This window comes from Microtus pennsylvanicus, chromosome 7 (assembly GCF_037038515.1).
Source record: "Microtus pennsylvanicus isolate mMicPen1 chromosome 7, mMicPen1.hap1, whole genome shotgun sequence".
Lineage (NCBI taxonomy): Eukaryota > Metazoa > Chordata > Mammalia > Rodentia > Cricetidae > Microtus > Microtus pennsylvanicus.
Genome location: NC_134585.1, coordinates 37,134,255 through 37,150,968, shown reverse-complemented (window position 1 = coordinate 37,150,968; position 16,714 = coordinate 37,134,255). Strand labels below are relative to the sequence as shown.

Here is a 16,714-nt window from a genome sequence, read left to right as displayed (position 1 = left end):
TCCTTTCAGAAACTGGAAGTTGGCTTGAAATTAATATATTTTTAGGGGAAAAAAATAAGATTCTGCATTACCTTAAGAGCCTCACTAAGTATATATGTCTGAGTTTAGGTAATAGCGTGCCCTGCTTGGCAATGTTTATTGCTAATAATAGATAGGAAAGGGTCACAGGGCAACACTCTAACAGGTAAAGTATTATAGGAATCTATGAAGCAAAAGGACTGCTGAAAAGGGAGGAATCTATTAAATTATAATTATGACATAAACACAAGGGTACGTGCCATAATCTACTCACCTAATCTTCAGATACTACACAAACATGAAAATTCTACAATAAACAGTCTGAATCCCTGTTGCAGGATTTAATCCTTGTGAGACATAATCTGCCCTGGGCTCTGACTGTCCCTGCGCTTTCTTCCCTGCTAGGACAAGGACACCCGACCCTCGTTTCTCTATTTGTTCTCTGCTGTCTAAAACAATTCATGCCACTAGGAAAGCTGAGCATCAGGCAGCCTCCCCTAAAGAGGGCGTATTTTGAAATCTTCTGTAGTTGACTTTTTTTTTGTGTAAGGCATTCAGCTTGGCCAGCTGCCTTGGGATAAAAGGCATGAAGAGACTGAAGCCAAATGCATATACAACTCACTGCTCTCTTTGCTGCAAGTAGTAAAGCCCCATGTTCTAATCTGGGAGTCTCATGCCACAGGCTACTGTCCAGAAAACAGATTCAGAGTGGTTAGCTTCTAAGTACATAACAGTGCTCCAACTTGCAGAATTCTTGAAATATTCTCAAAAAGCCACACAATAACTTGAAGATAAAACACTGCATTTTTTTTACAGTACACTGAATATTTTGTATAAATTTGTAGGATACAAAGTGATATGATTTGTGAATACACTTTAAAATAATTTTGAAATAAACTTAGCTATCACCTCAAATACTTAACATTTTTGAAATAAAATTTAAAATTTTCTCTTGGGAACTGTGAAGTCATGACCTTCTACTAGCTGTTCTCACCACGTTGTACAATAGAAGTAAAGACTGCTATGTGCTTCCTGTGTGAGATTTTGTGCTTGTTAACAATTACCTCCCACCATCCCCACGCCTACCCTCTGTAACCCCCCTTATTCCTACTCCTGTGAGTGAAATTGTTTTAGTCCCCAGTTTAAGTGAGAGCATGTCAAGTCTGTCTTTATGTATTTCTCTACTCCTCTATTCTGTGGTCTCTAAATACATGTTTGTGACATGTGAGTTCAAGTGTCCTCATTAGAACAGAATATTTTTCACTTCATTTACATATATATGTATCTATGAATGAAACATTGTCGTTTTATCTTCTCTGGTAAATTTATGAATTTGCATTAGCTTCCTTAGAGATTTAGTAATATAGAACACTGGGTCATGTATGCTGGGCTGTCAGGGGTATTCTGGTGGTTCATCAGAATAGTTAGTTTCTTAAGAGCGTATCTTTCAGAAGCATGCCCCTTGCAGCTTCATATTTAGTATACAGAATTACAGAAATTTTATCTCATAACAATACTGTACATGGATACAATGATATCATAGAACATTTTGTTTAGGGCCTTGTTCTCTGAATTCCTAGAAAACTCCAAAAAATTAAATATTATTTACTAAGAGCTAAACTGCTGATCGTCACTATAATCCATACTTGGTGTGTGTGACCTGTGTATTGGGGTGATTTTCAGTGCATAGTTCCTTCCTGTGGTGAAAAATAGCACTTTTTTCAGTAACAAAAGCTAACCATCAGAGGAGTATCCAGGCATTGCTATCAAGCATCCTAACTGGAGGCTATTCTTTGGAGGTAAGGAGGTTGTGGTTGGGATATAATTGTATGAGAGAAGAACAAATAAAATTTTTTTAAAAAAATAAAGAAAAAGAAAAAACATGAAGTTGGGTGGGTAGAGGGGAATGACTGGGGAAAGTGGTAAGAATATAATAAAAATAAATTGTATGCATATTTAAAAAATAAAAACTAAAGAAAAATCATTGGAAGACCCCATTAGAGTCGCATTTACTTTACAGAAGCCCATTTGTATAAAGTGATGACTAGACTGTGTGATAAACTTACCTAGAGATATGTAAGACTTAAGAATGAAAGTTTAAATGTGTAAGCCCACATACAAGAAGCACTGATAATGGATATTGATAGCTTACATACTAAAGAAGTAGTGACTATAAAATATTGGACTTTTATGTTGTTTCTTTTATAAAACTTTATGTATATCTTACTTACTATTAGAACTATTACATGAGTATTTTTAGTAAGAGGTGTGCATGTACAAAGCAGACAGTCTGCATTTTATTGTTTAAATCATTAAGCTAAGAAAGGAACAAGCATTTAAGAATTACAAATTAACCACACTTAACTAATGAATGTCAAGTTCCCATTTGACTGGCTAATTACATTCAATAATATTAAAGGTCATCATTTGCAAGTTGCCTCACTGCCTAGTGTTTTAATTTTTAGTGACAGATTTATGGTTCTGACCCTCATAATTAAATTACTTAATTCTAAATGTTTTATGGCTTTATTATTATTGATTGTTGAGTTTATTTTCTTTTTAGCTTCCTTGCTTTGGAAATGACACATTATTTCCTTTTATTTGTTTTGTTTAAATATCCATTGACTTTTTCCATAATGTATAAACATATGCTAAATCTGTCACCTTCTAATTTAAAATGTAAATGAAAATATATGTAGATATCAATATGAATTAACTTTGCAATTGAGAGACCTGGGGACATGTCTCCACAGTTAAGAAAACATACTGCATAGGACCTGGGTTCAGCTCCCATCACCCACATCAGACTGCTGAGGACTACATGTAACTCCATCTCTAGATATTTCAGGACCTTCTTCTGACCTTCATAGGCACCTGCATGCACACACATGGTCTACACACATATATGCAACCCTCATCATATACACATAAAATGACAATGAATAAATCTAGAAGTCCAAATGATTTTTTTGTTAAACCATCATAGTATGCAAACACCTGGTATTCTAAGACATTTCACTTTTCTTTATATTGGAAACTTCTGATCTGCGTATTTTAGTCTTAGTGTTACATTGCACTGCAAGAAGCTGCTGATATTCAATCACTGGACCTACAACACTGATCACTTTCTATGGTCAAATTTAACTTTTGCAACAGGAAGACTGTGCACAAAGCGGTGGCACTGTCCGTGAAAAGCTTTCGAGACACTTAAAATACACTTCCGAAATACAGGGTGAGAGTCATTGTAAGATGTTTTCTTTTTTAATGAGAATTCTGTTTTCACCTTTTATTTATTTTTAATTGTCACATAAGGTGCACACATTTGTATGCTAATATATAAATTTTATGGTTTGTGTGGATAAACACGTGGTTTCTTGTCATACTAGACAATGCTTTACCCTAATCTGTACCCAAATCCTGTGTGTTTCTGATACAATGAACATTCAAAATTGAGTGAATATTTTTTCTTTCAAATGTTTATCATTTCTTTGTGCTCAAAACTGTCAAACATTTTCTTCCATCTGTTTTGAAATGTGTTTGCTTTATTGCTACCTACATTCACCGTCAGTGGCACATGGAAACTTATTTCTCCTCTCTAACTTGAGCTACGTTCCCCACATCCTTCATACTTTCTTTCCTTAAGTGACAAGAAAGCTTCAAACTTCATGAATGTAACAATATGTAAACAGTTCTTGAGCAACCTTATATTGGGTATGGTGTATTTTACAGCTTCCATATAATTAAATTCCTATAATAAGATTATAAGATGGCTGATATCATTTTACCAACATAGGAGCCAAGAATAGAGAACCACGGTGGTGTTTCTACACTGGAATTGGCAGTTTTGGCAGAAACTCCCACATGAAGGCAGGATGAAGCTGGAGTCATCACCCCTTGGTTGTGAGCCACAGCTCCATGTCCAATTTCTAGAAGACTCATTTTCTTCCAGCCCCTTCAGAAAGCCAGGTTTATTCAGGGAGGATTGACCTATGAATAATTTATTATTTTGTTTGGAATGCTTAGGCTGGACTATTGGCAAACACATTGTTTGTGTGACTGTGAACTAATTAGTGACCATTGGCTGTTGTGTAGAACTATTTATTTTAAATATCTACACACATCGAAGCACACTAATGAACATTCATGCTTATAAAAATTTGGTACTAACAGTTGTTTCTAAAAATATTCCAAAGATTAGAAAACAAAAATAGTGTGTAGATATTAACTTTTTTTCTTCATTAGTAACTAATTTGTAGGAAGAGTTGAACCTTACACTTCATGAAATTGTGTATTAACAGAGAAACTGTCTCTCTATTCTAAGAATTTTCTGTGTACTATTTTTACAAAAGTAAACGTGTACATGTGAAAATAATATACAGTAGTCCCCCCAGAGTTAGCTCCTTGAGGAGTCCATGGTATTCTCAAAAAGGGCTGGGGTGGGGTGATGCTACAAAATTCTACAAACCTCTCTGGGTTTGATTGATTTGAGACAAGCTGTATCCAGCTTGTAAAAGACTATTTTTTTGTGCTGCATTAAGAACTCAATATACATTTATCAGATGACTACGCTATGGAATATACTATATTAACTACCACAGGCCTCAAAAAAGTGGACAACTTGTGGTATAATCCTTTTCTTCTTCTTTTTTTTTTGAGACACGGTTTGTCTGTAGCTTTGGAGCCTGTCTTGGAACTTGCTCTGTAGACAAGGCTGGCCTCGAGCTCACAGAGATCCACCTGTCCCTGCCTCCCAAGTTCTGGCATGAAAGGTGTGCGCCGCCACTGCCCGACTATGTATACTCCTTTTTCTTTAAAGGAGTCAAACGTATAAAACTCAAAGAAACTGAAAAAAGCATGTGTGTAGACACCGTAGGTATCAGTGACAGCAAATGGCTGGTGATAATAACTCAGAGGTCACTACATGCTTGGTAACGATAAAAAACACTTTCTTAAGACAATATCACATAATATGACCTTGAAGACTAAATAGAATTTCAACACAGAGAAATGAAAAAACAAGAATCCAGGGTATCAGTGTCATAAAAACAGGGACTTACCCTGACCCCTGGCTCAGCTAGCTGGTTCCACGGGATATAAATTGAATATGCAAGATAAAAATACCAGAATCCTTTTCAATCCCTACCTTTTATTCAAAAAGAAAGTATAAAAAATCCTGAATAAGAATGTAAGAGGAATGCAGCCACGCTGTTCTTTGTAATTATTTGGTGGAGGAATCAAATCTTTAGAGACCTGTTGTAGGTCAGCTCAGTCCTCTTATGACCCACTGTGGTAAATTCCATGCACAGTATCCTGAGATGCTCTATGATAGCTCTTGAAAAAAACCATCTGGCCTGGGAACTGTGTCAGCAAAAGAAGAAGGTTGATTCTTGGGTTATGAAGAGGCTGCTTAAACTAGCTGCACTGTGGGAGCCCTCTCCACCCCCCCATTAGTAATGCATGTGTGTACCTGAAGTGAAATCATCCATTTGAAAAAGGTAGATATGATAAAGTCAAGTCAAAGTAAAAGTAAGAAGAATCACATAGGACCAAAGGATACATTACAGTTCTAATCTATAATACAAACTTGATTAAGAGGTCTTAACCTTCAAGGATAGAAATGTCTGGACTAAGAGAGCTATTGATACATCCAGAACAATGGAAGGGGAAGTATAAAAAGCAGAGCATGATGAATATTTGGAGCTCCATGTATGGAGTACTACTGTTTAGTCACTCATAAGAATGAAACCCCATCACTTGTAGTAAAGCATGTGTAATTGGAAGATATTAACTTATATAAACCAGCATAGCCAAAAAAATGCTGCACATAATGTCATGGGCGATGGTGGTGCACGCCTTTAATCCCAGCACTCAGGAGGCAGAGGCAGGCGGATCTCTGTGAGTTCGAGACCAGCCTGGTCTACAGAGCTAGTTCCAGGACAGGCTCCAAAGCCACAGAGAAACCCTGTCTCGAAAAACAAAACAAAAAAAAATGTCATATGTTGAAGCAAACATTTCCACCTGAATGTGATCTCGCGCTCATGTCAGATGAACAGGGTGAGGGCAAGTGGGCACAGGGAGGCTACATTCCAACAGTGTGTGTTGCAGGCATCTGTGGAGTAATGAAACACTAAATGTCAGTAACACGTACGGTTAACACACAGTAATTGAAACCTAATAAGAGACAACAACAAAGAAAAAGACCACCAACAACTGAGAAAGTGTCCAGAAAGTGAAAGAAAATAGAATCTTTATCATATATAAGCAGAAGAACTTCTCAACATCAATATGCAGTGGAACAATCAAAAAACATTAAATCAGAACTCACAAAGGTTAATTGAAAATTTATTTCCATAAACTTATTTCCATGGTTTTGTTTCAAATTTTGTGTTAGTATACAAAAGAATAAATTTCATTGACTGTCTGAGTCAGTGTTTAATTTCTGTGAAGACACGCCATGACCATGGTAACTCTTACAAATGAAACATTTAATTGGGGTTTGATGCAGTTCAGAAGTTTAATCTATTAACATCATGGCATGGCATATGGCAGCATGCGCACAGACATGGTGCTGGAGAAACAGCTGAGAGTTCTACAACCCAGTCTACAGGCAGCAGGAAGAGAGTGATACTGGGCCTGCCCTGGACTTTTAAAATCTCAAACCTCATCCTCAGTGACACACTTCCTCCAACAAGGCCATACCTGCTAATCCTTTCAAATAAGGCTGCTTCCTGTTGAGGAAGCATTCAAATATGCCTATGGAGGGAGCATTCCCATTCAAACCACCACACTGACATCCATCAACAGTGTATTAACTTCAAGAATTCTAAGAATAAATATGCTATAATATTTTATTGTATGTCAAAAATTACATAAATAATCTTGAAAGCAGTAAAATATCATGCCTTTAAATTTTATGTTAATTTTTCTAAATAATATTTGTTATTAAAAGCAATAAACTGTGTCTTTCCTCACAAAATCATGCAAAGCCACTATTAGATTATGACTATTTTTGAATTATAGGCCACATCTGTTTCTAAAATTGATTTGCAAATGGTTTAAAACTGTATATATATATATATATAAAATATCATATGATATACAATATATAATATCATACAATATACTATAATACAAATAGACAAGGTACCAGCAATTTGCAAATCAATAGGGAAAGGATAAGTGAGGTTTTAACATATTATCATTTTACTGTCTTCCATAATAACAATTTTCAAATTCTGCCCTTAAAACAAACTAGGCTGGGGAGGAGATGGAATATAAAAGAAATGAGAGGAAGAAAAGGAATCTCTCAAGAATCCCTTACAGTAGAAATTACAAAAGAAATTTTCATCAGAATGGTGAAGTCAGGATGATGATTAATTTGTTATAAGGGAACTCTGGTAAAGAGGTCTTAGGAGCCAGGCATGGTGGATCATGTGGCAGAAGGGATTACTAAGAGTTTGAGGCCATTGGGGGCTACACAAAAACAGTAATTAGGAAAACCTGTTCATCTTCAGAAGACCGTGTGAACCAGAGCGCAACAAAATAATAGAGGACAAGCCAGGCGGTGGTGGTGCACGCCTTTAATCCCAGCACTCGGGAGGCAGAGGCAGGCAGATCTCTGTGAGTTCGAGGCCAGCTTGGTCTACAAGACAGGACAGGAACCAAAAAGCTACGGAGAAACCCTGTCTCGAATATCCAATAAATAAATAAATAAATAAATAAATAAATAAATAAATAAATAAATAAATAAATAAATAAATCATAGAGGAAAGGGCTGTAAAAGAATTGCATATCAGAGAAGAGCCAGAAAAAACACCTACCACCTTATTGACACAAAACCTTCAGTAGTAATTCATATGTAAATCATTTATTTTACTATAACTGATTTTTAATTGCAAAACTTGATTAATGAAAACTACTCTGATAACTTTGGAATATCTCATTTAAAAATTAAATGTTAGCTAAATTAAAATACTTTTAAAAAATCTCATGGAAGAACTCATATGTCCCAACAAAAATATGATGATATCAAAATGAATGAAACAATTAAAAACATGGACTTTAGACTCAGAATATGTTATGCATAAATTGCAACATCAAATAAAGGAAGCTTGGCTAGAAGAAATAAAAAAATTTTTTTAAATTTAAAAAAGTTCTTCAGTGGTAAAATACTACCCTTCGGGTTACTTGGTTTCAAAATTTTAATCAAGATAGGTATGAAAAATTTAACAATTATTAAAAATTTGCAATTTTCTATTTTAGTGTCTGGCATAAGATAAAAGAGACTTAAAAGTCTCTGGAGTGAAGTAATGGTATGGACTTGTTGGATTAAGTGGAAGCATGTTTCATGGAGAAAAATCTATCCAGCAAAGTTCTAGAAGCCAAAGTAGGGAGCAGTCAAGATGAATGGATAGGGCTCAAGTCAATGACCACAAAGGGAAATAAAACTGAATTGGTCACATAGTGATTGATAGCTGCAACAAGTAATTTCCAATTGCTTGCACACTCTAGAATGACAAATCTCCAGTCGTTTTGTCACAGTAATTTACTCAAACATGGCACACAACATTACTTATGAGATTTAAAAACAGAGTTTACAACAAACTAAAATTACTTTAATCACTTTAATCTCCCATCTTTGTTTTTATTTGTTTGCAATAACAACCTATTTTATGCCTGAAACCTCATCACAATTTAAGGACCCTGTACCTTAGGTTTTCTGTCTTAATAATGATGGTTGTTACATGAACACAGTACTTTGAATAGGATTGCGACCAATAGTTTATACCACCATGAGGTTCCTATTACTAGATGCTCAGAATCTTTTTGAGATTTATTCATTTGTAATATTCTCTCTCTGTCTCTCTTTCTCTCTGTTTCTCTCTCTCTCTCTCTCTCTCTCTCTCTCTCTCTCTCTCTCTCTCTCTCTCTCTCTGTGTGTGTGTGTGTGTGTGTGTGTGTGTGTGTGTGCAGGTATGTGCTCATGACTTCAGGTACCAACTGAAGTCAGTAGAGAAGAGCCACCTAGAACTGGGGTTATTCCCAACACAGATGCTGGGACCTGAACATAGATTCCTCTGTAAAAAGAGCTAACATTCTAGCTCCTGAAAATAATGTTACAAAAAGAAAGGATTACATCTTATTTCCTAACTTGTCTTTATTATATATTAAAATTTTAAATGACTCTTAAAATAGGCATTTCCGTGTTTTTGATAGATTAAAAGTATAATTGACAAGTACTAAGCCTTTCCAATATATATTTCACTTTTTATAAATTTTTCATACAATATATTTTGTTCATATTCTTTGCCCTCTCCCAACTACACCAAGAACCCCCACCCCTTCCTTACTTACCCAACTTCAATTCTTTCTTTTTAAGGAAAAAATCACATATGTCACCAAAAAGGACAGAAAAAAAATCTGCAGTATTTTTCATCATGTGGAAATTGTAAATATATTCAAATAGAACCAAGCATGGAAATTAACCCAGGCTTACGGGGCATAAATCCTCAGAAAACTAAAATTATTCAAGCAGACGGATTTGTAAAAGTTACTTTATTGGCATCTATTTCAGGGGTACGATGATGGCTATGGGGGTGAATATGAAGACCAGACCTACGAGGCTTACGAGAACAGCTACGTGACCCCGACACAAAGGTAAGGCGTTTGCCGGCTCGTCACTTTTCCAGGAGCTATCACTGTTCCAGGTTGTATTATACATGTGAATTACAGTTGTGTGAAGGTTTCAAGTAGTTGACTTATCTCCATTACCTGTCTACGTTACGAAATTACTTACTAGACCACAAGAGGTACACTATAGCAGCTCTGATGGTAACTCCTGAACTACAAAGAGGGAAACAATGGCATGGAACTTGAGACAGGGTGATTAGCATACAATGAACTCATTAAACAAGCTTATACTTAAGGAAGTACTACTGCTTGCAGACATTATTTTAATGAACTTGTTATTTCATTAACAAGGCAGGCACTTGCTCAATGCGGCTATTTTTTTAAAAAAAGCTAATCTGTAATTTTTACTTGTAAATCACAAGAACATCTTATTGGTAAGCTGAAAATGAGCAATTAGAAAAAATATCTCCAAGAATAAAAAAAACATCCTTTTCTTTTTTTCATCAGTATCTGTAAATTGTTGAATATCTCTTTACACTGAACTAGAATTAGTGATGTTGATAAATTTGTACTGCTGGAATGTCAGATTTTGACATATTGCTTATAAATGATAAAACTTAACCATTTAGGGACCCATTGTGTGAAGCCTACAAATGTCAGCTACAGTGTAACCAGCTCCATAAATAACATATCTGTAGAGAACCCCATCTGCCCGAAAGTTTTTTTGTAATTATGGTTTTCTATGACCAGCTCCCTGCTCTTCCTTCCCATACTATAGAATCTACAAATAAGTTTTGGCTGTACGCTTGCTTGCTCTTTCTACCATGCCATATAGAGAAGCAATACAACAGCATTAATTTTTTTTTATTTCTTACATGAATGTTATTGTGTTTATTGTATGAATTAATAAGATTCACTGTGGCATTCTCACCAATGTATTTCTCCTCTCAGTTTATGGTTTCTACTTCCTGGCCTTGTCCACCTTCCTTCTCTCTCCTCCTTTCCTGGTCCATTTCCAAACCCCAATGGACTCTCTTCCACTTTCAGGGCTTTTTGTTGGGATTTCAGTTTCTACATCTATCAGAAAATAAGCAATATTTGTTCATGAACCTGGCTTATTTCCACTTAATATGATGATATCCGTTTCCACTGATTTTCATGCATGTGGCAGTATTTCATCCTTTTGTTGTAGTAAATAAGACTACGATGTGTATTTACACATATACAGCATTTCCTTTACCCATTGTTCTACTTGGGGTTACTATTGATATGAAGAAACACTGTGACCAAAAGCAAGTTGGGGAGGGTTAGAATTTGGAAGTAAGAGCTGATTCAGCAGGAGTGCTGTTTACTGGCTAACCCCCCATTGCTTGTTCAACCTGCTTTGTTACAAAATCCAGGACCACTCGTCCAGGTGTGGCCCCACCCATATTGATTGGATTCTCCCCCATCAATCATCAATTAAGAAAATGACCTACAGCCCCATCTTAGGGAGACATATACCTACTTGAGGCTTCCTCCTTATCAATGACTTTAGCTAGTGTCAAGTTCACATAGAACTACTCAGAACACCCATTCTTCTTTAGACCTCCAGGTAGGCAGAATCCATCACTTAACTGTTGTACATAAAGCCACAGTGGAAAGGAGCAGGCAGGAATCACTTTCCTATGCTGAGTTCATTTGCTTTGCAAGTGTATCCACGGGTGCTGCTGCTTAAAAACATGGAGGTTTAGCGTTTATGGAATGAGGATTCACTATACCAGTTTCAGTAGTATGTTAAATTTCTACCAACAATGCAGTGTATGCCTGCCCTTTGTACAACCTTGCCAGAATGTTTTCATTTTCCTTTTTCTTATATAATTTTCATTTTCACTATTGTGAAATGAGCTTCCAGTGTAATACTGATTGGCATTTCTTTGGTGGCTAAGACTATGACATATTTTTTCTTATATTTATTGGGCCTTTGTGTTTTCTCTCTTTTTGAGAAGTGTTTATTAAAATCATTTGTACATTTTCCTTGGGTTGTTTATATTTTGACCTCTACATCTCCTATGGGTATTGATTTTCTGTCAGATAATAGCTGGCAAAGACATTCCTCCATGTTATTGGATTTTTCTTGCATTCTTATGACTATTTCCCTATGTGATAAAGGAAAAAAAGTTTTTATTTAACAGAATCCTGTTTACCAATTCTTAAATTTTTTTCTACTGATTTTGGAATTTTGCCCAAAAACTCATTGCCTGTGCTGGGATCATGAAATGAATTTCTCTGCTTTCCTCTGGGAGTGTGAATTTCAAGTCTTAAGTAACATTTTTAACACATTTTGAGTTGATTTTTAGATAAGTTAAGAGAGATTTAGTTTTATTTTTCTAAACGTGTTTCTCTAATTTTCCCATACCATTTGCAACAAATGATCTCCTTTCCTCCAATTTATTATACAATATATTTTCAGTACCCTTCCTGTGACTGGGTGGTTTAAAGATGTGCTGATATATTTATTGGTACTCTGTCCTTCTGTTCCATTGGTCTACTTGATTGTTTATATGCAAAGATCTTGTTACTCTTTCATTCTTTATGAAGATTCCAGCACGGATCTTTAAAAATAAGATTACTTTAGTATTCATTGTGTTCTCAAATAATTTTTGGAATTTTTTCTCATACTATGAAGAGTATCATCTTAGTTAGCATTTCTATTATTGTGGTGAAACACCATGACAGAAAGCAATTTGAGCATGAAAGGGTTCAGTCCATAATGCAGGGAAGTCAGGGCAGGAACTGATGTAGAAGTCATAGAAGAATACTGCATAGTAGCTTTTTTTTCAAAGTTTGCTTAGCCTGCTTTCTTATAGACTGCAAGACCAACTCCCCAAGGGTGGCAGCACCCACAATGAGTTAGCACACCATCAATCACTAATTAAGAAAATGCACCATGGGCTTGCCCATAGGCCAATCTGGTGGGAGCATTTCCTCAGTTGAGGTTCCTTCTTCCCAAATGATTTTAGCTTGTGTCAAGTTGAAATCAAACTAGCTAGTAAAGATATCATGAATATTTTGATGAAGGTTGCATTTTTTTGTATGTCTCCTTTAGTAATTTGATATCTTGAGTTTTTTCCACATTTTAATGCAATGCTATTTTAAACTTCCATAAACATATACAATGCATTTTGATAATGTTCACTTCCTAATCATCCCTCTGAATCATTCCGGATCCACCCTTACTCCCAATTCCTTCCAAAATTTGTATCAGTTTTTATTTTTATACTCCAGTGAGTCCAGTTTATGTTTTCCTTATACCTCTGGGTGTAGGGTGTGAGGCCATCCACTGGAGTATCGTCAATCTATAAGCAAATAGAGTAGCTGTCATTCTTGGTGTCTATGAGTTTCCCAACCATAGGTTCTTGACCAGGTTTGCAGTAGTACTAATCATGTAGTTTCTGCTCTGCAGCCAGCCTTCACTCTAATCAGGAAATGGTTGTTATCTCCCTTAACATGCATGTCACTATTGTATTCATAGGCATGTTGTCATGTTGGTCACTATTGTAGCTCACGGTGTTCACAGCTGGGTCAGGCTATTAATAACTTTCCTCCAAAAGCAGCCTAAATAGCAACCACCTCCCAATGCTATGAAAACTAGAGAACAAGGAAGAAGGTTCCTGGTTACTACCTCTGTTTCTCCATGTCATATGACCAAACTATGTGGTATCTTCAAGAACAGAGTTCTACCATCAAATTATGATGGACAACCAAAAGAAATGGCTCCTACAAAAGCATGAATTTGGGGGGGGGCTCTCCAAGATACTCCCAAACAACAGTTTGAGGGATGGTACCCAAACCCCAGTATTGAGCTTTTTTTTTCTTAAAGTACTCTCTTAATGTGGGATTGTTTATGCCTATGTAATTACTTTTATTAATTAAAATAAGGAATACAGGACCCCTAAAATAAATTATAATAATTCTCATCTTGTAATTTGTAATAATCATATTTTTTTCTTTTGTTCGTTATCATTCAATCACTTCTATTACAGAATCTTTCACTAGAAGTAATACATAATTCAAGTTCACCCTGGCCTACATAATGAGTTCCAGGCCAAACAGGGCAACATAAAGAGACCATGTCAAGAGAGAGGTAAACATGAGGGATGAAAACTGAGGAGACAGAGACAGAGAGATAGAGATGAGACTTGGAGACTTTCAATGAATTTAAATTAATATATTAATGAAAGAACTACTATTTCATAAAATTGCATGGGGATTTTAGTATAATATCAGTAAGTACTACAGATAAGCAGATGAACACTGGAAATTTATTGACAAATGTATGAAATGTTTAGTCTTACGTTATATTATTAGCATTTCAGCATAAGAAGAAGGTATGATTAACAATTCAGGTGGGGGTGGAGCTCAGTGAATAAGTGACCATGTAGTATATATAAAGCACTGGTATCCATCCCAGCTGCACAAAAGTCTAGTGAATTAAGTGAAATATGAGTGTATACATAGTAGTGTAGGAACTGGAGGGACAATACTTAATTTTTAAATGATAATATAATATTTGCTGCTAATGATTTGTGTGAGGAGTCATTTGCAACTCTGTATGTATTTATATACTTAGAGGGTGAAAAGTGCTAGGAATTCCATGTCAAATGAAGTTCATTTTCTCAAATTCAGATTTTTTTCTAAGGTGACTCACTAATTAAACTCTTAATGTGAGACTTTCTCAATTTTTTAAACTTTATTATATAAAAGAGAAATACTAAAAATAAAAGACATTATATATGAAATTAACCATATCCAAAGAGTGAAACTCAGTGACCTTCCTGACAGTCAGAGCAGCCATTCGACAGTGAAACTGTGGAGCTTCACAATAAATTTTTTGCTTTCACTATTGAATATATTTTACGCACTGCCAAAACCAAAAAAAACAAATTGACAGAGTAGAACTAGAAAAAATTATGTAAGACTTGAATTAAAGGAGAGAAAGAAATAAAGTGATAAAAAATATGAACACATGACTGCAACATTCGTGAACAACTTGAATATTTTGGTAGACAATACAAAGTATATTTGTTTTATTAAAGTGAAAGTCAGAAGGAGTACTGATACTGATTTCTGACATCAAAACAGGAAATGTGGAATCCATCAGAAATAAAATGAAATGGTCTCTGGATGTAGGTGAACACAGAGTGATAGAAATTAGAAGGCAGAAGCCATGTGATTCCTTCCGGGAATCACTGTATCATCCTCAGCAGAGGTTCCAGGGGAGTTCACAAGGTAACAGTGTGAAAGTTCGCCCAGAGTTCAAAAGATGGAACAGCTTAATTAATCACTCATTGCTTTGGAAGGCACCGTGACTTCTGAAATTCTTCAAATGGATTAGGAAAAATTCTGTAGACTGCTCAGGAGACAGCTTAACTGAGTGACGTTAATGGCTGCTGAGGAATGTAGTGTTATAAAGAATCTCCAACCGTGTTTTCCCCGTGATCTCAGGCTAAGAGAGAAAGCAAAAGAATAGAACTCCGAGTTATTATGCCACCTCTAAATTGCAGAAGTACAACTGCGGTTTCCAGGGTGACTCTCTGTGGTAACACCTTTAACTGGGCCAAAGAATCTTTGATGCCATTTACCACATCTTAACTCGTCCTGGAGGCATTGGCATTTTCAGAGATTTCCTTTCTAACATCACACAACTTCATGAAATTTTTTGGTAACATTTTGCAACTGAAAATATCTATATCAAAAGAAATCATAGATGTGGGAAGTAACTATTTTATTTAGATATGAATGGTATTGCCACAAATGAAAATTAAAAGGTCAGGTCTAGAAATTTTTATTCTAAAAGCAAAAATTTAATGTGGATGCGAAATGCTAAGATTTTATTATTTCTTAGTGTAAAAGAATCCATCTGTCTGAATATCTATAATGGTTAGGCATGCAAGGTTAGGTGTGTGGGGTGCAAGACAATGAGGCACCCGAGGTAATTTCAGGGAAGTGTGGTTAGGGAACTATTTTCCCTGCCAGAGTACCACAAGGAAGAGTTCGGTCCTCTGAGAGGTCAGGATTCCTGTGAAATTATTGTGAGACAGAGAACCCTGTAGGAAAAGCCACTAGACTTGAGCCGACCCTTTTACTTCAGAGTCGGGCAGAAGTATAAAGACCTCGTAGATATTGCAACACCTCTGCCTTCCCTACAGTCTCTCTCTCCCATGGATCCCACGGTCTTGATCCTTTGGGAAGCAGAGAGTATAAATGATCCAAGAGACGGAGCAGTCATTAGTCATCCTTCCAATAGAAAAGAGGATAAGAAAGATGAGAACATTAAGAGCAGGCGAAGAGGCCTCTCACAATATCCAATCATTTGTAATATACCTCAATAACTAGCAATGTAATGATCCATGTCAGCTGTCTGAAGACTGTAACATTGGCATAAAATTGCTATGGAAACAGTCCTGCATTGAGGTTTTAAATGATTTTTTTTATTTGTGAAAATATTTACTCGTTCTTACAAAAGTACAGTGAATATATGAAATGCAGATTGGATAGAAAATATACCTTTTTAAAGTTCTTGGCTCCTTGATAGTCATATCCCTAAGGGTAGGAACCCTCGTTTTCTTCCTCAAAGTCTACTTGCCATTAGAGCGTCACCGGGCAGTAACAGTTCAGTGCTCTGCTGTGTTAAGGGGACTTTATCTCCTTGCAGCATCATGTGAGTAAGGAACCGGTTTCTAATTCTAGTTAATTCCAAAAATAAAGTCAAACTCATGTCCCTTAAGTCTACAGCCTTATAAAGAAAGAATAATAAATTCTGAACCTTGACCTGGATCATAAATTCAACAGATTTCCAATACACACCTAAACAGAACAGAACAGGACAGAATAGGACAGGACAGAGAAACAGAGAGAACACATATGCAGTGTACTAAGAATGCAAGCCATTACTTTTTTTTTTCATTTCATTTTATTTTTTTTATTCTTTTTTTTCTTTTTTTTTATTGAGAATATGAGAAAAAAAAAGTTTCTACCTCCTCCCAGCCTCCCATTTCCCTCCCCCTCCTCCTACCCTTCTCCC

At 35.9% G+C, this 16,714-nt stretch overlaps 1 protein-coding gene across 3 annotated transcripts in view; it reads left to right on the top strand.

Moving 5' to 3' along the window:
• Window positions 1-16,714, top strand: part of Khdrbs2 (KH RNA binding domain containing, signal transduction associated 2) — a 393,774-nt gene that overhangs the window by 339,998 nt on the left and 37,062 nt on the right. For all 3 annotated transcript variants that reach the window (XR_012911354.1, XM_075980542.1, XM_075980543.1), the window contains exon 7: window positions 9,593-9,675. Coding sequence is in view for 2 of the 3 variants with exons in the window: in XM_075980542.1 (XP_075836657.1) it covers window positions 9,593-9,675 (83 nt within the window). In the remaining variant the exon portion in view is untranslated. The remainder of the gene's footprint in view (window positions 1-9,592; window positions 9,676-16,714) is intronic.